This window comes from Cydia amplana, chromosome 12 (genome assembly GCF_948474715.1).
Source record: "Cydia amplana chromosome 12, ilCydAmpl1.1, whole genome shotgun sequence".
In the NCBI taxonomy this organism is placed as follows: domain Eukaryota; kingdom Metazoa; phylum Arthropoda; class Insecta; order Lepidoptera; family Tortricidae; genus Cydia; species Cydia amplana.
Window position 1 is genome coordinate 2,512,617 of NC_086080.1, and position 22,819 is coordinate 2,535,435.

Here is a 22,819-nt window from a genome sequence, read left to right on the forward strand (position 1 = left end):
TATAATGCAATTAGAGATTAGGCTACCTATACATATATCGATAAATGAGGCTTTAGGTACCTGGGGCCCGCTTCTCAAAAGCTTGTAACGTGTAATACAAGCGCATGTCACTTTTTGACAGCTTTTGTTAGAAAGGGACTTCCACTTGTATTACAAGTTATAAGCTTTTGAGAAAGGCCCCTGCAATTTTATTAACAATCACATCAACAAACAATAAAAGTCACGTCAAATTAAGCCTGTAGGATTAATAAGAGAATTTTGTCCAACGCAATTACCTAAGTGTCCAAGAGCGCGATTCAGATTTATTAACAACTCGTTACAGTTTTGATCTTTTTTTATATGACTTTGAAGATCGCTCACTCTGATTGGTGCATGCAAAATGAAGTGAAAGTCATACGTGAGATGCACGCTAATCACCAAGACGATCATGAGGTTATCAAAACCAAATTTTTGACCCTTAGATGCGCGAAGTACCAAAACTACTGAAATAAGCCAAGTATTTGTGTGTGACTTTGTGGATGATAGAAATTCTTGATTTAAAGTAAATTTACTTGTAACTTTGATTTAATATGAGTGATAATTCATGCATCTAAGGTTTAAATTAAAATGGGCCAAATCAGACAATCCCAGTAGCAGCCTTTTCTTCTTCACTCTTCCTTCTTCCATACCTTGCTGGTAGAATGCAACGAAATTGACTGATTGCACGTTAGTTACAGAGTGGTTCTGGAGGTGGCCGGGAACTCTGACGCGGTCATCCTGAGCGGACTGGAGGCGGACACGCAGTACCAGGTCACCGTCGCCGCGTTGTGGGGGGGCCACAAGTATAGGAGTAGACCTATTGTCTTCCGCACACTGGGTGAGTATTACCGTATTTTAAAATATGATTATAATAGATGATTATGATTTTAAAATATGATTAGGAAGTGCATATTAATTAAAACCCAAAATATTACTTTGCTAAAAGATAACGTGCTAATCCGTTATACTTGCGTATTTTTTACATGCAATCAATGTCCCCACTTTCCCACCGCAAAAATAATTACGCAAATAAACCGGGCGGGGTTCCGTTTTCTCCTGAGGATGCCTCTTAGAGAGGCGAAACACGTGTAGAGTATTGTTCTTTTGGTGGTGGTTTGTTATATTTATTTGCGTATTTATTTTTGCGGTGGGATGATGGGAACATTAATTGCATGTAAAAAATACGCAAGTACGAGTAAGTAGGTATAACGGGTTAGCAGTGATTGACTAGCACGTTATCTTTTAGCAAAGTAATATTTTGGGTTGTTTACGGGTTGGTAGTGAGTGAGTGACTAGCACGTTATCTTTTCGCGGATTAGCAAAATAATATTTTGGTTTTAATTAGAGATGATTATACCTAGGTGCAGCAGCTATTCAGTACATTTTAATAGTAGTTTATGAGACTGCTACATTATGAAAGGCAAATAGGAATGTGGGTTTAATCGATTGTCATCTTTTCTAGGCCTCCAGTTCGTTATACTAAACGTCATAATATAATGTAACGTATAATGTTATGAAGATACATATTTTAATCGCACCCACAGCCCCTTTGAACAAACGATTTCACAGTTCATAATTAGATTTACGTAGCTCATTACCTTACCTTTGTCAATGTCAGAAACGAAACGTTTTTAAGAAAGAATAAAGGAATAAGCAAATTAGGGAAATTAATTACACTTAGACGGGAAACGTAAAACAGAACTTGAATATTTAAACAACATTAGAATGAAGACGAATGACCTGAGATACGATCCAGCATTGAATAATTTTACGGTTTAGACTCACTTGTTTTAAGTCACTCGCGCGACATGTTTCGGAGAGCCTAGGTCTCCTTTCTCAAGCACTAACACAACAAGTAACAAGTGAGTCTAAACCGTAAAATTATTCAATGTTCGTATGTCTCACAACAGTTTTAATTCGATCCTGCATTATTCTATTTTAATGGTTGCACACAAGAAAAGCTTTTTTAATTAGTTTGATCACTAAAACATTATGAAGGGCACATGTTTGTTAATATTTACATTCTGTTCAAACATGTAAACATGGTATGGGTACATACGGCAGCAAAAGTAGCAAAGTTAATAATAATATTTACTTAACGATTTTATAGCTGGAAACAAAATAGTAAATATTACTAATTATATTTAACCCTAGCAATGTCAAGCTCAGAAGAATAACCCCCGTAAAGAATGTGCTAGTTTGTTAATTCATTTATACAGGGTGCTTCCTGTAACAGGAGAAATCAATTAAACTGTAGGCTGTACTCCTCAAACTGACCAACATTCTTTCAGCAACTTTTGAAAATAACTCATGTTTTGATTTTTATTACACTTTATTAAAAAGAGGAAGTCTAAAGGATTCATAATTTTTAAAAGTTGCTGAACAAATGTTGTTCAGTTTGAGGAGTACAGCCTTTAGTTTAATTTATTGCTCCTGTTACAGGAAGCACCCTGTATAACTGAAATACAGGTAAAAAAGAAATATTATTTATTGACAACAAACAAAACAAATTTACAAACTTAAATATAAATACAAACTTAAAAATATAAAAAATAACTACCTACAAAAACCCGTCCCGGGCTGCCCCCGACGCAAAGGTGCCCATCACACTCACTGCGTTGCCGCGTTGGATTGAGGCCAATTCGTTCATATATTTTGACATCAAATTGAGAGCTAAATGGTGTCATTTAGTTAACATGTCAACTAAATGCATTCGCGCGTGCATTTCACTCTTACTTATCCATGTATTAGCGCGAGCGAGACGCACGGGCGAATGATAACATAATTATTATTACTTATACTGATGTCAAAATGTAAATTTGGTTAGGCCTCCGGGATCCGTAATTACGGATAAGCTGAAAACTTTACCCTTCGCAAAAAGAATCAGCAATTCCATAGAATAAAAACCTTGAGCGCCCGCGACAATAATAACGATTTTTCTGCGACTGTCAAAATAATCCCGTGAGAAAAGTGGTTCAGCATTCATCACTATTTGTCATTCTTTATCATGAAATGAAATGAAATATGTTTATTGCGAGAACATAGTATACACGTGTGTAGTGTGTGTGTGCATGTGTGTGTGTATACATGTTATAGTATACACACACACATGCACACACACACTACATATGTGTGTATGTGTATAACATACAATTACCCAGAAACAACCATGATACAGAATTACATAGAATTACCCAGTTTACAGAAAAATTCAAATATGGCGAAGCATTAATTAATAAAAGTTATTTATAAGTTTTATAACGACACACCCTTCCCTGTACAATTGGGGACAAAGTCCGCCATGTCGACGTTGCTAATTTTAAATGGCGTACCTACCGAATCGGGTCAATGAACTTACACAATACACGAGAGGTCAAGTGACACTTCTTTGTGTGAACATATAATAGTCTAGAGAGTACATCCTTACTTACTATCATTATTATTATTCGCTAGGTGCACTGGCACTGACCTCATTTTTGTCAGGCTTTCTACGTTAAATCTTATGGAGTAAAATTAGTTCAAGCGGCTGCCGCTAATGTAGGACATTAATGTCAAAAAGAAATACCTACTTAGGGCGCCATGTATTGCAACCCTATGAGGTACAGAACGTTACGGCCCAAAGCATCTGTAATTTTCTGGATGCAACGGGCATTAGTAATGAACTTTAAAGGGCCGTCACAATAGATCAATACCTGGTCGACGTGACACTCAAAGGCCCAGTACCACCCCAATAATAAGTAAAAAAATGTCGGACATTCCAGATTACCTATGTTTGTGACGATCAGCGCCACTTCCCCTCCACTGACTTCACACCTTGCCAATACATAGTGATTTTATTATGCTTAACCATACTCTGAATAGGGTGAATAAATATGTGGGTCATAAGTCATAAATTCATAATTTAATAAGCAGTTGAATGGGAATGCTGTCAGCATCTTTGGCACAATGCCGCGGAGGCCTTTTTTTAGATGTTCTTTTTTTATTTAGATTTATTTAGTTTTTAATTTTATTACAAGTAAGTACTTAGTTTATTTTTAACTTTATTAACTTTAGTTTTTAATTTTAGATTGTAATTTTATCTGTTGTTGTATTAGACATTAAATATGTAAGTAATGTATTTTTTTACAACATTATACTACCAAAACCTAAAGGCCTTTACTTGCTTAGTAACAACTCTCATGTGTGGTTTTTGAGACATTGTGGATTTTGATCGATCAAGCCGTTTTTGGATTTGTTGAATCTATTTAGTCGGCAATGTATCTTAAATCGCATGCGATTTGTCGCAAGGTCTGTAGAGAGTATTTATTTTTCACAATATTGAGAACATTTTGCTGGCCTAGTATATTTGTCTAGTTTTAGTAATGAGTAAGTTGAGATTCCAAATGAAAATTGTTTCCAAACAACTCAGTTTTCCACGATTTAAACAATAATTTTTCAACTTCATTACTCGGAGCTAAAAAAGTAAACATATATCCACATGCATGCTTGACAAGTCACTTATTCAATTTACAACTCTATCTCAGGGTAATACGGTTTACAAACGTGTACAACGTGCTGTTGTCAGACAACGGTGCTCAAACGTTAACGAGTGGCTTGCATGATGTCCCCACTCGGGGCGTTAGCACGGAACTGAGCCCGAGTGGCACCGTTGACTCGAATTAGGCTAGGGTGGGACATGACATGGCAGTTTTAATACTAGATAGTGGAAAGGTTAAATAACTCTACCTACCTTCTTGGTTTGTTGAACACAGGTAAGCTGTAGTATTTTAAATTTAGAATTTGCTAAGCCTCTTTTAAATAGAGTAGTGTTGATGTCAGAATGGAATCATTCAGTTGAATTAGGTTCGGGTGGGACAAGAATGAATATTGTGAAGATCGGATACAAGATAAGTAACTATGTCTGTCTGTTATCTCTTGACGCTTAAACCGCTAAACCAATTCAGACAGAATTTGGCATAGAAATAGTTTGAGGACCAAAAAAGACATATTATGATCGTTTTTACTTTTTATCAATCAATATCTGTCATTTCAATCGGGCAGAAGCTAGTCCTCAGTCTTTTTCTTTTGTTCCGGTTAGATAAAATAGAATTTTACCTACTGAATTTTCATCGTAAAATAATAATTATGATTGCTTCAAAACAATTTCACAATTGAAGTTTCTGCCAAATCCAAAAGTCGTAGCAGCAATTTTAATCTGCAATTAAGCGAAGTTTAATGAACCAAGTGAAATTGAATTTTCAGAAGAAAGTAATCTCGGAACTCTTCGGGTCCTTGAGAGGGGACTTAATCAATATCTTGACGTTGGGACTCCAGTGTAAAATAAAATTTATGTTTGAAATCCTATTGATAGTAAATTTAGTCAATAGCAGTAATCTTCGTATGTGTGGCGCAGAATACGATACGAGGATTAATATCTTCGAGTATGTTATTAATAGATAAAGAGAGTGTAGATTTAATTAAGTGATCTTTAACGACTAAAGCAATCTTAATCTTAGTACCAGTGTGTATGAGCTTATGAACATTTCTTTGAACAATTTTGAACAAAAGTTACGTGAATAACTGACATTTTTCTTCTTTCTTCTTTAAATGAAAAATCAAAATCAAAATCAAAATCAAAATTTATTTATTTGTAAACATAGGTTAAATAAAGATCTTATACAATAGCTTACGTTCCACTATGTTTTGCCATTTGGCATACAAATATAAAATCAGAAGAGATGGACCATGCACTAATTATAATATGATGTCAACCGAAAATAATATATTAAATGTCAAGCTACATACTTAAAAAAAATATATATATATAAACTAAATTAAAATGTGTCCAGTAAATATTCCATTATCGAGTAGTATGCTTTTTGTACCAAAAATCCATACAGGCATTTTTTAAATTCAATTAAATTATCTATTGTTATTATATGTCTTGGCAACTTATTGTATATTTTAGGTGCCATCCCAAAAATACTTTTAGCAAGCAAAGCAGAGTTCACGTCTTGGATGTAAATTTTGTCGCATCTGCGAGCACTTTCAAACGTAGAAAATTGATGCATGTTATTCTTAACATAAACCGCAGTTTCAAAAATGTATAGACATGGCAGTGTTAGTATATTGAACCTAATGAAGTGTGGTTTACAGGTTTCCAGTAACGGTAATCTACCAACAGATCTTAAACATTTTTTTTGCGCCTTAAAAGCAGCCTCTCGATCAGTGGAAATGAATCTTACATAAACGGTAAATGGTACCGAAATATTGATTAAATTCATACGGAAAAGTTCAGAATTTCTAGTTAGGCTGACATAACTTATCTGATAGAAACTTATCGTATTTGATAATAAACAATAAAGAATGCCTAGCGTTCCTAGTTCACGTAAGCTGCCGACTCAACTGCTGTGTTGCCTTTTTGCATGCTTTGTGGCAACTGCCGTATGTTTACGTAACATGACTGTATGTATATTTCACTTTATACCTGCACTAACGTACAAGCGAAAGTCCCGTTTCACTTTTCACTTCGCCGTTCTATTTAGGCGGCAAGTTGGCATCAATCCAGCCCGTTCATTTGCCCGCTCCGTCTGATCTTCCGGATGCATGCAAGTACATTCGAAAGTAGTGAGTAGGTATTCTACTTGTTTATAAATAACAGGGACCGTAACCAAGATGTCAATAGTATGTTGACTAACGCCAATCGAAAAGTAAGTTTTAAGTTCTATATTTTATTTCATAAACATGAAAATAGCCTTTTTTGTGGTAATTATCAAATTTGAATAAGCTGAAATATTTGCGCTTTTAGAGACGATATTACGAGTACACTAATTCAGGCCATTATCACTCAGACATTGAAAAGACAAGACAATAGAAATAACAATTGTCTTTTAAAAGCACACTTAACCTAAATGAGGATGCGACTGAAATATGAGTGAAAAACAGAAATAAGTCTTATTTTAGGTTTTATGACATATCGTTGACTTTTCCTCGTTTAGTTTTTTTACGAAACAGTACTTAGTCGCTGTCTTGTTTATGTTATGTTCATTAATTTATTTTGATACCCATTCCATGATGTTTTAAACGGAGTATTTAATATATATGTACCTCTTCCCGTTAATACATTTATCATTTTTAACCATATTTTACATGTTGATATTATTCCATTGAAAATATTTCATTTACGGTAACAACTACCTACAAAAACTAATAAAATGACACTATATTGAACAGTTAAGAAGATACCTACCTCTGGTGCAGAAGTATTGTAGAGGAAAATATGTAACACAATTTATCAAACGGTAAGTTTTTATGGTCTAGACTCTAGAGTTACAAAGCCTTAAAGGCTATAATAGTGTGTACTCACTATTAAATTTAGTTTCTACCTACCATAGAGTTTAGTTGGTTCTAAAAGTTTCTTGTTTAGTAAGATTAATCTCTCTGAATACCGACATGCAGCCGGTACTAACACTTGTATTATACCGCTCTGGCCGACTTCTAAAATTGGCAACGGCTTGTTTAGTTGGACTTTGTAGTTCTCTTTTTTATCTTCACACTCGACATGAAAAAACTTCATGTTGTTCAGTTTTTATGTAAATAATGGTGGAAGCCATTGAAAAGTCAAGCAACCTGACAAATCGTTACGTGTATTGAGGCAACGTATCTAATCTATCTAATACCTTTAAACGAGCAATTCTTGTTTATTTATATATTTATTTATTTATATATTTATTTTGGGGATCTCGGACACGGCTCTAACGATTTCGATGAAATTTGCTATATGGGGGTTTTCGGGGGCGAAAAATCGATCTAGCTAGGTCTTATCTCTGGGAAAACGCGCATTTTCGAGTTTTTATATGTTTTCCGAGCGAAGCTCGGTCACCCAGATATTTTGTAGTTTATATGACCAACAATCAAATTGCACAATAAAATTTAACACTTTAAAATGCAGTTAATTTGTTAGCGCTTAGCGTGTCACATAATCGCGAGTTGGTGCTCAATCCTGAAGTGTAGGTACATGTTTAGCATTTTAAACTTTACGTCATTATCTCATCGTCATTATATGGGTCTCATTTTCGTTAGTCATAATTCATTTGGTTCAGAAACGCGTCACTTCTCAGGATTGCCATAAAACAAACCTAACTCAACCTAGCCTATAATTATATAGGATAACCTTACGAAAATCCTGAAAAGTTAACGGTTTCAGTTTAATGATAATATGACAAACAATAGGTACATTATGAATGCAGAGATCGGACAAATTGGAGTCATTGCTCGCAATAATTGTGGACATGACTCCAAAATTGATTAAATAATTAATCATTTAATTAATTCCTTACCTGAGTTTTAATTTTGATTCCTTCGAGTTAAAACTTTATGGGAAACAAAGGGACCCCTCATTATACCTAAGGCATGATTTGAATCCAAACTTAATTGGGGAGTGTAAGGAGTTAATAAGTAGAAAGTTACTAAAAATATAATAATAAAATTAGACAATTCAGATTCATAGAGACAATTATTGGCTTGTAAAATTCAGTCTTTTAGAGTATGTGTGGAAAGAGAAGAGTCGTGAAATGTATGGGATCCAATACATTCTACGACTCTTCTCTTTCCGCACAGACTATCAATAAAATATCTAAATCTGAATCTGACAGCTTAAAATAGATAAAACCTTTAAAAATTTAAAACTGTATGATTATGGAAAAGCAAAGTGAGACTTTAATCTTAAAATTGTATGTTGTGTTATTTAACTATCGTTATTTTCCTTATAATTCTGTCATGCGAAAATATGTTTACTCGTTTATTTTTAGAATCGGTGTCGGTTTGAGTGACATGATGTCTTGATAAATTCTTTTTGTAATTGAATTGGGCGTCGGCCAAGAAATCTCGCTAATCTTGGACGCCATCTATCGGAAATTAACTGATGCGCCAAAAAGGAAATGCTGTATTGCGGTAAAAAGTGGTAAACTCAGATGTTTTTAATATCCGTAACACACTACTGCACCGCACTTCGATCTTGGTGCGCCGCATAAATGAGAGCGAGAAAGAGATATCTAGATATACTTATGGGTGCGGCGCACGAAGATCGCAGTGCGGTGCGGTAGTGTGTTACGGCTATAAGAGATAACAATACTATCTCGTTCTATCTTGCTTCGACATTTTTAGCTTGTTAGTTCCATTCCTCAAGAAAGAACGACGAACGAATTTGGCATTATCTGGATTTGGATATTTATTTTCTGTCGACAGAGCCGCCGCGGACGTCACCGCAGCAGGACGGGGGGCTGGCTGGCACGGCGAGGTCTTCAGTGAGCCCGCCCGATCCCTCACCTACCTTCCCTACGGTATGTCTAATGTCATGTCCTCAGAGCCGCCGCGAACGTCACTGTAGCAGGACGGGGGCCTGGCTAGCACGGCGAGGTCTTCAGTGGGCCCGCCTGATCCCTCACCTACCTTCCCTACGGTACGTTTAATGGCATGTCCTAAGAGCCGCCGCGAACGTCACTGTAGCAGGACGGGGGGCTGGCTGGCACGGCGAGGTCTTCAGTGAGCCCGCCCGATCCCTCACCCACCTTCCCTACGGTACGTCTAATGTCATGACCTCAAAGCCGCCGCGAACGTCACTGTAGCAGGACGGGGGCCTGGTTGGTACGGGGAGGTTTTAGGTGGGCACGCCTGATCCCTCACCCACCACCCCTATGGTACGTCTAATGCCATGGCCTCAGAGCCGCCGCGGACATCACCGCAGCAGGACGGGGGGCTGGCTGGCACGGCGAGGTCTTCAGTGAGCCCGCCCGATCCCTCACCCACCTTCCCTACGGTACGTCTAATGTCATGACCTCAAAGCCGCCGCGACCGTCACTGTAGCAGGACGGGGGCCTGGCTAGCACGGCGAGGTCTTCAGTGGGCCCGCCTGATCCCTCACCTACCTTCCCTACGGTACGTTTAATGGCATGTCCTAAGAGCCGCCGCGAACGTCACTGTAGCAGGACGGGGGGCTGGCTGGCACGGCGAGGTCTTCAGTGAGCCCGCCCGATCCCTCACCTACCTTCCCTACGGTACGTCTAATGTCATGACCTCAAAGCCGCCGCGAACGTCACTGTAGCAGGACGGGGGCCTGGTTGGTACGGGGAGGTTTTAGGTGGGCACGCCTGATCCCTCACCCACCATCCCTATGGTACGTCTAATGCCATGGCCTCAGAGCCGCCGCGGACATCACCGCAGCAGGACGGGGGGCTGGCTGGCACGGCGAGGTCTTCAGTGAGCCCGCCCGATCCCTCACCCACCTTCCCTACGGTACGTCTAATGTCATGACCTCAAAGCCGCCGCGAACGTCACTGTAGCAGGGACGGGGGGCTGGCTGGTACGGGGAGGTTTTCAGTAGGCCCACCAGAGCCCTCACATACCTTCCATACGATATATCTAATGTTATATCCATAGAGAAGACGTTGTATTTGGATGGCTGGCATGGAGAGTTATTCAATGGACCCGCCTAATCCCTCACCCACCTCCCCTATGGTAGTATGTCTAACTTCTCGCGTAATATTCCCTATTCACTGACTAAAATAGACGTTTGAACCTAATATTTTAAACCTATAGAGTAACAACGCAACGAAGATAACAACGAAGTTTTATTATATGACTATGCGATATTATAATGACTAAATTGTATGTTTCATTTCCTACACAGATACGAGGGGTAGAAATCGGCATAGTAGTGCTGGTCCTTCTGGTGTGGATCGGCGCCATAGCACTGTTCTTCAACCGCTGGGGCAAGATACGCATGCTTCTGCCGTATCAGCCCGACTATAAGCAGGAGCAGTTGAAGGTACATCACTAGTTGTTGCTTCCGCTTCGGCCACGAAACGTACGCTTGACGCTGACGCCAGCTGCCATGGTTAAAACAAATATGGCGGTCGGCGGCGGCGTCGCGTAGAGTTCGTTCGTGTGGTCCTCAGGTTAGAGTGATGGTACAGTCAGGCCGCGGACAAGGCGCAAGCGGCGCGCGGCAAATCAAGGTCAGTTCATACATTGCGCTTGACCATGAACGGCCGTTATTTGCCGCGCGCCGCGCCGTACGTCCAGTCCGCGGCCTCATGGTCTGTAGTTGTAGAGCCATTTTGTTTTAGTAACTTGAATTCTGTACAGGTACGATTACGCTATTAAATGTCTAATGCAAAGAAACTCCTAAATAACTTTTTTAAACTCTCAATTTTAAAAACTGTGTTAGTATGTAAAATTTGTCAAATAAGAAATGGTTTTTAGTTAAATACTTAGTTCAAGTTTAGGTAGTTCATGTCAATGATTTTTAGTGTTTCGTATGTTTAGTGTTTTTTACTTTAATTAATCTAAGACTGTTTAACCTTTTTTTACCGCAAGAACTGACTTTTATTAATAGGTAAATACTCTTTCGTTTGTTAATTAGATTATTTTTGTTTGTTTCGCTATATATTATGCACAATAAATAATTCACGTAGGTAACTAAAATATTAGTTGTGTTATCTCACATAGTTGGTGCAATCAGCAAGAGTAACTTATACCTACTGTTAGAAAATGCTTAAAGATATCTACACACAAGTAATTGTCAAGAGCTGTGTAGATCATTTTGAGCGTGGCTACTTTGGCCGCTTATAGTACAGTCGGCAGCAGAAGTTGCAAAGCGGGCTAGGTGTTCAAAATGATCTTGGCGCGACTTTATTGTTAAGAGAATAAGAGCGTGTCAAGGTAATTTTGAACACCTCGCCCGCTTAGCAACTTCTGCTGCTGACTGTACTGATAAATAAACAGTCACGTTAGCTTCAAACAGTGAACAAAAATAGCTACGACCTCTGACCTATAAAAGCAGACAGACGAGTAGAAATTATTGATCAATATGTGGTATTATCAAGTCTTATTTAATATTTTGTAAAAATAGTTCTATGGATATTCACATTTTCGAAATGAAGAAGCTTAATAACGATGTTTTTTTAAAGAATATCACAACATAATTTTATAAAGATATTTTTCAATAATTTTTACAGGTTTTTATTTCATAATTAATTGAAATATATGTCATCCTTTAACGCTTATGAAAATAAAATTAATTAGGTTTTTTTATCTTGTCGTACTTTTTAACAGGTGTCACAGTGTCATTTACCAACTTCGCTATAGGACGATGGTGTGTTACAAAAAATACCCCGAAACCCCTAATATACCCATAAAAGCTAACTTTTATATTTATATTGTACCCACAACTCATGTCCTTGTAGGTCAAAGGTAATATCTAGTTTTACTCGTAGTTTAAAAGGAAATCTGTTGTAGACAATTATGTACTTTACGTAGGCAAATAGGCGTAGCTGGAGTCTAGAAGGTTGCATATTTTATGCTTCTGTAAGCTTTAAGTAGGTTGAACTAGAATATTTTAGTTGTCCTTTAGTATTGAGTTACCGTTTGTATCCAGGTTGTTCATTGACTCATTGTGATTCATTCATGTCTACTGTAATGTAAATTTCATTGTAATATTGACAATCCTTATAATAATTATAGTTTCGAGACCCTTGAATTTTAAAAGAATAATATGAATCGTATTAACTGTTTTCGTAAATTATCTTATTTTTTTAAAAGCGTCAGGGCTTTAATAAAAATAAGATTTTTTAAGTTTACCTAAACCGATAGAAATTTCCTAAAATTTTCTATGGGTTTTTGTGACGAAAATTTCTCGACAATTTTCCCCACTTTCTACGACATGTATACAAATCTACCATTCCTCTATTTTTTCCACTAAACTTTCTATTAAAGTATTAATTATGTTTGTGTATCAGGTGCCCGGCAGCAGCGCACTTGCAGCAGCGGCAGCAGGCGGGCAGTGCGCCCATTCTGCGCCATCAGCCTGTTCGGTAACTAAATCACCTAAGACGAGACTACAGATCAATAACCAACTTTCTCTCAACCATACACGGTTCAAATTAAAATGCCGCTAGCATTCATTAGGAATTCTGTATGACTTACAAATTCTGGACGGTCTGAAACTGTACTTTGTAAATTTGCGGTTTGTAGTGGCTTGAAGTTAAGATCGCAGCGGTTTAAGTTGACATTCGCTTGTATTATGTGTATAACATTTCTAAAATGTCCTTTGGTCACTAAGAACCCTTGAGGCGACTTGAAACATACATAAGCATGTTATTTAGTAGATCGTAGAGGATCGTAATTTTTTTCTGCTTAATCGTACATTTTCATTCGTATTTCATAACAGAATGGCTGCTAAACCCTTTTAAGAGAAGGTACCAATTAAGTACTAAGTACCCGCCGTTTAGATTAAAATTTTGAGACCGTAATTTCAATACTTTTGTTTTAAAATACGTTACTATTCGGCACGTGTATTGAAATAATGGGGCCTGTGGTAAAAATACCTGTAAACTATAATATACGCGGATGTGTCCTATAGACTCCTTTTTTTGACTTCCGCTTGTATTTTAAGTGTTTTCAAAATGGGTTCCAGGGGCCCGTTTCTCAAAAGCTTGTAACTTGTAATACAAGTGGAAGTCCCTTTCTAACGAAAAACTGTCATAAAGTGACATCCGCTTGTATTACAAGTTACAAGCTTTTGAGAAACGGGCCCCAGCTCTCAAATATTTATTCTAAACGCGCTGTTCAACTAAATACATATTTCAAACATGTCCGGAAAATGTTAAGCTAAAGCGGTTAATTTCAAGCACAGCTGACTAGTTAACAGAAGTTTATAAAGGTATAACACAAGTTGGTTGAATTTTGTAGTTTCGTCAAAATCATATTTTATAACTACATTTCCATTTTGTAACGTCTTTCGTGCCCACACTAGAGTAACTGTATGCCACGGTCGTGCCCTAAAGTTAATCCTAGCTTCCCCTTCTCTATTTAGAACTAAAATTATTAATTATATGTAGGTAGCATTAATTTTTAGGTTCCATAATTACTTATATTTTCTTTATACATAATGTAGATTAGATTTTTACTCTCTTTACCAATTACGAGAAAATTGAATAGGTACCTATTTAGTATAAAGTCTTTTATAATATTAATTCAAAGGAATCTTACCTAATTCGATATTTAAATCTTTGCTTTATAATCCTCACGCGTAATGTTGTTTTTATCAAGTCCTCTATAGTATGTTAGGATAAGATAGAATTAGGTGAAAACCGGAGGATTGTTTCTACTTAAACTATATTTTTGATTGATAGTGACACATCTATCTGCCGATGTAATTTTCGTAAATTTTGATTTTTTGGGAAAGATTATCAGCCAAAACAAGTTGTTTTTGAAAGCGAGCTTAAAGTATTCAATGATGTGTCAGTCAGCAGTAGAAGTTTTTAAGCGGACGATGTGTTCAAAATTACCTTGACATGCTCTTATTCTCTTAATAATAAATTCGCGTCAAGATCACTTTGACCACCAGCCCGCTTAGCAACTTTTGCTGCTGACTGTACAACGAATTGTATTTAGACAAACTAGAGCTAGACGCGGGTAAACAACGAAAAGCTAAACAAAAAGAAAGTTTAATTCAAAGTATTCGCGAAATTATTATTCGTATCCAGAGACAAATTAATAATAAGAGCTGTCAATCTACAAATGTCAGACTCTTATTAATAGGTGAAAACCGCATGAAAATCCGTACAGTAGTTTTTGAGTTTATCGCGAACATACAGACAGACAGACGCGGCAGGGGACTTATAATACGTAATGATAATGATAATGAAGTCTGTAGTGGGGATATTAAAGTGACAACACCAATGTTGGCTGTGAAAGTAAGCAAAGTGAAATTTCGACGGACAACAAGTAAAGCCATCTGGGGATTTATATCAAAGTGCAAGTAGACGATGTTGTAGCAAGCGAAACTAAAACCCCACTAACGCAGCGTCATCAACAAAAATGAGGCAAGGGCCCTGGCCCCAAAAAAGGGAGTTTTCACATTAAAGGAGCAAACGGACCTCGTAAATGTGGCTAAAACTGCGTAATATTTTTTTTATCGTGGTTTTACTGGTAATGGTGTATTCAGATCAAAATACGTACCTATAGGTATATTATATATTTTAAATATTTTTATTCTCAGGACTAGCGTACTTTTTTCAAGTATTCATAAATTAGGAAGGCAACTGTAAAATTGTCAGTCTTAATTATTTACCTGTCCCAGGTTAAAAGTCGTAACAAAGTGTGAAACTAATTTATGGGTAAGCCATGGCCAGGATTAACCATGACCTTCTAGTTGCTGCAATGCGGTAGAAGGAATCACGCCAAGGCACTGTTTACTGCAATCTTGTCTTTTACCAAAGAGAATTTGATATAGAGGCGAATTGTCACAGTAAATTATGTGCCACTGTACATTTACTGCCATCTTTCGACAGAAGATTAAAACTGTTAGAACTTTGATCCTTATTCTTTCACTGATATGTGTCAATTTGTTAAATGTCAAAAATTAACGCCATCTACTCAAGACAAGGCCAAAAACATGGTGCAATCCCACCGTTTAGGTCCTACTGTGGAGTAGATGGCGTTAATTTTTGACATTTAACAAATTGACACATATCAGGGACAGAATAGTAATCAAAGTCAAACGCGTTTTAACAGTTTTAATCTTCTGTCGAAAGATGGCAGTAAATGTACTGTAGCTACATAATTTACCATGACAGTAACTCTCTTTACACTCTATTCTCTTTGCTTTTACCTTGAGGCCAATTCGAACGTAGGTATATCTTGACATCAAAGAGATATCATTTGCGCGTGCATGTCACTCTTACTTGTATGCCCATGTATTGGATCGAGTAAAACGCATGGGGACTGATGTCAAAATATAAGTTTGACCTTGAGATAAAAAGCAAGTTGAATTTTTATATAGAAACCTGGTTTTATTAGTCATAAAATACCATTTAATTTGGTGGTGTGCTTAAAAGTTTATGGTTAGGATTATTTTTATGTCGGTTCGCCCTTTTTAAACGTAATAATAATAAACAGCTAGACATATACATACTTAAAACTTAAAACAACGAATATTTTAAATGCACTCAGATTTTATCTTTGTAGTAAAACTTGATAGTTTCTTCGTTTTTATGGATTTTCCATTAAGCACAGTTTCTATCAGTATGACGAGCACTTCAGCTGAAGCGATAACTTTTAAGTATCGTTCAAGATTTTCATCTCAATAAATAAGTTTAAACAGACTTAAGTCATATCAAGACTGGATCTTGAAAGATAAACTTTATAGCCATAACTTTACGTATAAAAAAACTTTAAAAAGGATCTATGAATATCTATATTGAAACATAAGTCAATTTCAAACGATGTTTTCGGTTTGTTAATAAGTATAACGAATTTGGAGGAGCGATTTAATTTCACGTGATATTTTAAGCACTAGTTATCTTGAGTGCCCACAAATTTGGCGTGGAGTACATTCTGATTGGATAAACAGTTATTATTACTTATTATTGTGTTAGCCTGTTAGGTTCTGCAACTTTCCCTGAAACATCAGAACATCAATTAGCGTTTGTTCGCTAAAACTAGTTAGTGCTGACTTTTGACGTATATTTTAGTTAGTTTAGAATTATTAGAAAACATGATTTAAATTAAGGTTGCTACAATTACTAAAAATGAAAATGATGTGTTTTCTTGTCAAATACAAAATATTGTTAGAGTGGAATCAAGCTAGAGACGTCCGAATTTTATAAAAAAAAATACGCTTATGTTTCTCTAACAAATTCCATACTATTTTTTTTTTAATGGTTGCTTAGTTAACTAAAATAAAAGGACTCTAGGAGGTATTTGGTATATGTATATAAAAATAAATATCACATTTCCTTTTTTTAATGTGCGTATTCAGTCAGTTATTTTCTATCTGCTATATAAATATAACATAACAATTTGCAATAAAAAAAAGGAAGTGACCTTATCGACATTAATATCTTCCGCTCATCTGATGTCGTAAAATCCGACGTCAAACGTAATGTTGAATTAAAATCGCAAAGATCTCAACAAGAAAGCACACATTTCGCCATTTTATCGCCACGATAAAATGTCCAGTAAAACGGTTTTTATTCCACATTATATGGCACCACAAAGTTGCCCGTTCTTATAAAAACAAAACATCTGCAGTCCGAATCATTTTTATGTATTTTTGTGATAACACTTTATGGCTATCATCTGTCTTATACTTTTTATAGACGAACGGCCTGATTCTAAATTTAAGATACTTCCAAAATTTGCTAAAGATATGATATGGATCCATCGTATTTTTAGCATGTTCGAATCAGGCCGGAAGTTTCTTTATCTTAGCGGCATGATTTAGGAACCCACCTATATTATTTTAACTAGCATATAATGCCCTTAATTTTTATATTTACCTAGTTATACGTTTGTAATTTTTTGTACCAACTAGTATAATAATAATGTTATGGAACCATAATTTATTTTATTTGCTTTTTATTGGGTACTAACGGAATTAGGTCCCATTAAAAAAAAGAATAAAGAAGAAAAGCATTTATTAGCACAATAACATAACCTTAAAAACTAACAAAGAGAACACAAAATGAGAGGTTGCGCTAAATGGCCCTCACTCAGCTAGGTGTCACGGTATGAGCCACATGGCACACTCCGCGACGCTGATTTTCAAAAAGTACTTAAGTTTTACAAGAAAATATATCTCCGTAAATATTTTTCTATCTACTTATTGTATATTTTCATTTACACATACAAAACTCCTTAATCATACAAGTTAATTGCCTTCGCCTTTATCTGGTGTCGCATTACCCCGCTAGTAAAGTCAGGAAGCACTCAAATTCCATTCACAAGGAGTCCAGAGATAAAGTCTATAAATAAAATAAAATAAATAATACTTCTATCATTTATTCCCCAAAAAAATGATATTATAATAATACATCGTAAAATAAATAAATGTAGAACAACTAGTTTTTTTTACTAGCCTATAATGGTGTCCCACTACTGGGCAAAGGGCTTCTCCTCTCTTCCACGACTCCCTACATAGTGCCTCATCCGTTTTTAGGGTTCCGTAGCCAAATGGCAAAAAACGAAACCCTTATGGATTCGTCATGTCTGTCTGTCTGTCTGTCCGTCTGTCCGTCCGTATGTCACAGCCACTTTTCTCCGAAACTATAAGAACTATACTGTTGAAACTTGGTAAGTAGATGTATTCTGTGAACCGCATTAAGATTTGCACACAAAAATATAAAAAAAAAAACAATAAATTTTGGGGGTTCCCCATATTTAGAACTGCAACTCAAAAAAAATTTTTTCATCAAACCCATACGTGTGTGGTATCTGTGGATAGGTCTTCAAAAATGATATTGAGGTTTTTAATATCATTTTTTCTAAACTGAATAATTTGCGCGAGAGACACTTCCAAAGTGGTAAAATGTGTCCCCCCCCCCCACTGTAACTTCTAAAATAAGAGAATGATAAAACTAAAAAAAATATATGATGTACACGTACCATGCAAACTTCCACCTAAAATCGGTTTGAATGAGATCTAGTAAGTAGTTTTTTTTTATACGTCATAAATCCCCTAAATACGGAACCCTTCATGGGCGAGTCCGACTCGCACTTGGCCGCTTTTTTATATAAAAAAGCAATATATATTAACATTTATACTGTAAATAAATAACGTAGGAAGTATTGTTTTATGACGACTTGTTACTGAAACTGTTTTCCGCCTGACCCAAAAAGGCTGTTGCAACACCTATCATATTATTTGACTTGGAGCATCGTAAATCTGCACTTCCAAGCTCGTAAATGCGACTGAAAGGTTTCTAAAAATGGCTGACGGCTGTTAAACGCCAAGTCTTTACGAAAGGGATAATAAAACGCCTGATGTATTCAAACGGTGTCGTGCTTTGTACTCGGGATAACTTGTTTAGCTCGTTTAATTAAATAAAGTTTCATAAAAATTCTTACTAACTCTTTTTACTTATTTAAATTTTATTTCAATTCCATTCCAAATGTCACTTTGGGTATTACTTTTACAAAACAGAAAGGCCTTTTAGAAAATAGGTAATTGAGTCAAGTAAAACTAATTTCAAGGATTACAAAAATACTTGTTTGTTCAGTGGACATTAGACTGACATACGGCCTGATTCGAACTTGGAGATACGCCAAAAATTGCTAAATATACGATATAGATCGAATATGTCAGTGTCAAAATGACGTTTTTGTTTGAAGAATTTCACTTTTGACACTGACATATCCGATCCATGTCGTATCTTTAGCAATTTTTTGACGTATCTTAAAGTTAGAATCAGGTCGATAGTAATTTGACCACAATGATATATATTTCTAGCCTTAATTATTTATAATAAGTTTAATCTTAAACATAAATACCTTCACTCCTGTTGCATGTTATTTTGACTTCTTAATAACAGGCTAGTAAAGTGTCCTTCCAGTTTTTTTTTCACATTATTTGTATTTTTGTATAAGGTGATTTTTCCCTTACCGGCTTTTTTAATAATATAAATTTTTGAATAATTTTCGTTAAAAACAAATAACCTAAAGTCTTTTTTTTAATTCGGTAGACTAAAATGACATTTCTTAGTATGAAATGACATTTTATGTTCATACTATGAACTGTCATTTCAGTCTACCGAATAAAAAAATATATTTTAATTAGCTATTTCTATCATAAGATAAACTACTTAATCTAATATCCCATCCCAACGACACGGCTTTAGCATTAAACTACTAATTCACTTATCAACTTGCCAAATTCAAGCAATCAGCACTTCAGTCTGTTTCAAACGTCTGTCATAGAGATCTCAATTCTCAATCAATTATGCCGGAACATCACTCAACGGACAGGCCAATTCGAATGTGCACTGATATCAAACCAATATTAAAATAATATTGACATCATATCAGTTAGCTGTCATTCGCGTGGGCGTCTCGCTTGCACTAATGCATGTACGGACAAGTCAGAGTGAAATGAACGCGCGAATGACAGCTAACCATTGGCATATATCTCAGGATTGGCCTAATGGCTCCTCTTCACGATGGGCCAGCGCCGGCCACTCCAAGGGACGCATTTATGCGTTAGAGGAAGCAAGTGATATTGCTATCTCATTCTACCGCATGGCTGCGTCCTTTGGAGTGGCTGGCGCTGGCCCATCTTGTAGAGGATCCATTACGGGCAATAAGAATGGGTCATGAATGGGGCCAGTACAGCGGTGTGACTGACACAGCTACAACGCCATTGGTTGAGGAGTTCCGGTCACGCGCGCGATTGGTCGCAACTAGTTGCGTTAGACTGCACGATTGGCTAGAATTCGTGAGTGACACCGCTGAACTAGTAGGTACCATTTTTAGTGGCCGTATAAGATCCTGAGATATACGTCTATGCAGCTAACTGATATGATTCCAACATGATTCAAATATCGGTTTGATGTCAGTTACACGTTCGAATTGGCTTGTGAATCACTGTGCCAATCTGTGTTATTTCGATATTCGCTTTCAATTGATTATGTTATGTTAATTCAGTCTATAATATAGACATGTTGTATATTTCATGTGTACGAGTGAAATAAATAGGAGAGCGTTAACTTTATTTAATCTCGTAAGGCCCAATATGCATTACAATGTACCTACACTCCGTTTCAATCTAATTAGAACCTTTCACAAACGGAATAAAGTATTTATTTATTTACTTTCATTGCTTCCTCAAACAAACGAAATTCATTTAAATTGATTATACAACAATGTTCAAATTATAAATAAAAATATTTGGTACGGCGGGTCTTTACGAGGTATTTTATTTACACTTTCACAAGCAGTAAAGATACTATAATACAACGAAATCCGTCGGGTCGTGCCAATACGTTAGAAATACATAACATACATATATGCTAAAATATGACCCGTCTAGGGAAGTCAGGTAAATATTTACAACTAGGAAATAGGTATACGACTTCATATAGGCTCCCATTTTCTTTGATCAAGACATTATTTCCTTTATTCGTTTTCATAACAACTAAACTACAAAACCCGTGTGATCTGATCATCCCTAAAACTTCTCAAAAAGAACTCTTGTTGGTAGGTACCTATCTTACAAGACGCGATATTTACCTCCCTGGAAAACAAGTACCTTAATCCCTACTTTGTAGAACTCACCAAGTACGCAATTTGCAATTTCGTGGAAACGCCAATTTCTCCTTACCTGAGGGCCTACCGCGAACCACGTTCGACGTGTTACCTCCCTGTCACACGTACGAATTTACAAGTGCGACAGAGAGGCAACACGTCGAACGTGGTTCGCGGTAGGCGCTCAGATTTGACGGTAAGCGAGATGACTATCGATAAGCGTTCGTCATTTCTAGACCCCGGATTCTTGTCGCGATCACGTGACAAAAGGGTGATTTGGGGAGTAAATGGAATGGTAGAACAAGATAATACTTAAATTATAAGATAACATAAAAAAGTACGTCATATTTTTTTGGTATACAATTATTTCGTCCCACTGTTCCATTCAGGAAATGGTATATATAATATGTGTATATATTAGAATTAACTATTATCAATGATAATAGTTATCTTATAATTTAAGTATTATCTTGTTCTACCATTCCATTTACTCCCCAAATCACCCTTTTGTCACGTGATCGCGACAAGAATCCGGGGTCTACGAGTCATTTCTGTGTGTCGGTCCACGAAGCAAGCGACTAGCTACGAGCGACCCGCTTCGGCTTCGCACGGGTTAACAAATTATACATAAACCTTCCTCTTGAATCACTTTGTCTATTAAAAAAACCGCATCAATATCCGTTGCGTAGTTTTAAACATCTAAGCATACATAGGGTTAGACAGACAGCGGGAAGCGACTTTGTTTTATACTATGTAGTGATACTCAAAACATGTAATTTTTGTACTACAGGGAGCGTGCATGAACTGTAGTAGGGGGCAGCACAGAAACCCCCTGTTTATTGGCGCGGAATGTAAATGTCAAGCTTGAGTTAAGAAGCAGCCTTCAGCACCTGCTCTAACGTAAAGTATCAATGTCTAGTTTAAGTTTATAATCTAGGCCACAGAATGGCAAATCCAATGCGCACGGTCCCTATAAAATACGCGAAATAAGAAACTCGATTCCAAACTGTTACATACGAACACACAGATAACTGCTATAGACTAATGTGGAACTCCCAATGAAAGTAAGTAGCTTAACAAGCAAACAGAAGCATAGAGAAATATAGTAAGACTAGAGCGCTCACTCCATACATCAGACCGGAAAGTCTTATGATGTTGAGCATAAGACTTTCCGGTCGGTGCTACATCTATTGTCAAGTAGCTGTACTTACTGATAGTTCCGCTACTCGATGCTAGATGTAGACACTGAAATGAATAGTCTTTTTGGTACCGAACTGATGTATGGAGTGAGCAATCTATGTATTTTTTTCTCTATGACAGAAGCTAAGAAACTCTGCTAAAAGTAAGATAGATAATGGAAAAGTTGTGTGCAACAAGTTCGTGTCAATCAATTTTTTTTATGACGTTCTTTTGTTTTTATCTGATAATGTTATGATTGATTATGATTCGTTGCAAATGGATGTTTACGAAATATATAATTACGTAGTTTACCTATTGTAAACTATATGTACACATTTTGTATAATGCTCGATACAGAGTAAGATAATCTGGACAACTATTATCAATACGTATAAGTATATATAACCAATAGGTGATAGACATTATGTAAATTGCCATCTCATATTGGTCATTTTTCATAATGCCCGGGCACTATGAAAAATGCCCGATTTAACACTTGGTCCATAACATATATAAGCATGAATTTCATTTTTAACAAGCTTTTATTAGGTCGACCTGTATG

The 22,819-nt window shown here is 36.4% G+C and overlaps 1 protein-coding gene across 1 annotated transcript in view; it reads left to right on the forward strand.

Annotated features, from left to right (window-relative positions):
• Positions 1-22,819, forward strand: part of LOC134652863 (fibronectin type III domain-containing protein 5) — a 168,517-nt gene that overhangs the window by 117,445 nt on the left and 28,253 nt on the right. The window contains exons 4-7 of the mRNA XM_063508062.1: positions 711-856; positions 9,244-9,338; positions 10,685-10,822; positions 12,795-12,869. Coding sequence (XP_063364132.1) covers positions 711-856; positions 9,244-9,338; positions 10,685-10,822; positions 12,795-12,869 — 454 coding nt within the window. The remainder of the gene's footprint in view (positions 1-710; positions 857-9,243; positions 9,339-10,684; positions 10,823-12,794; positions 12,870-22,819) is intronic.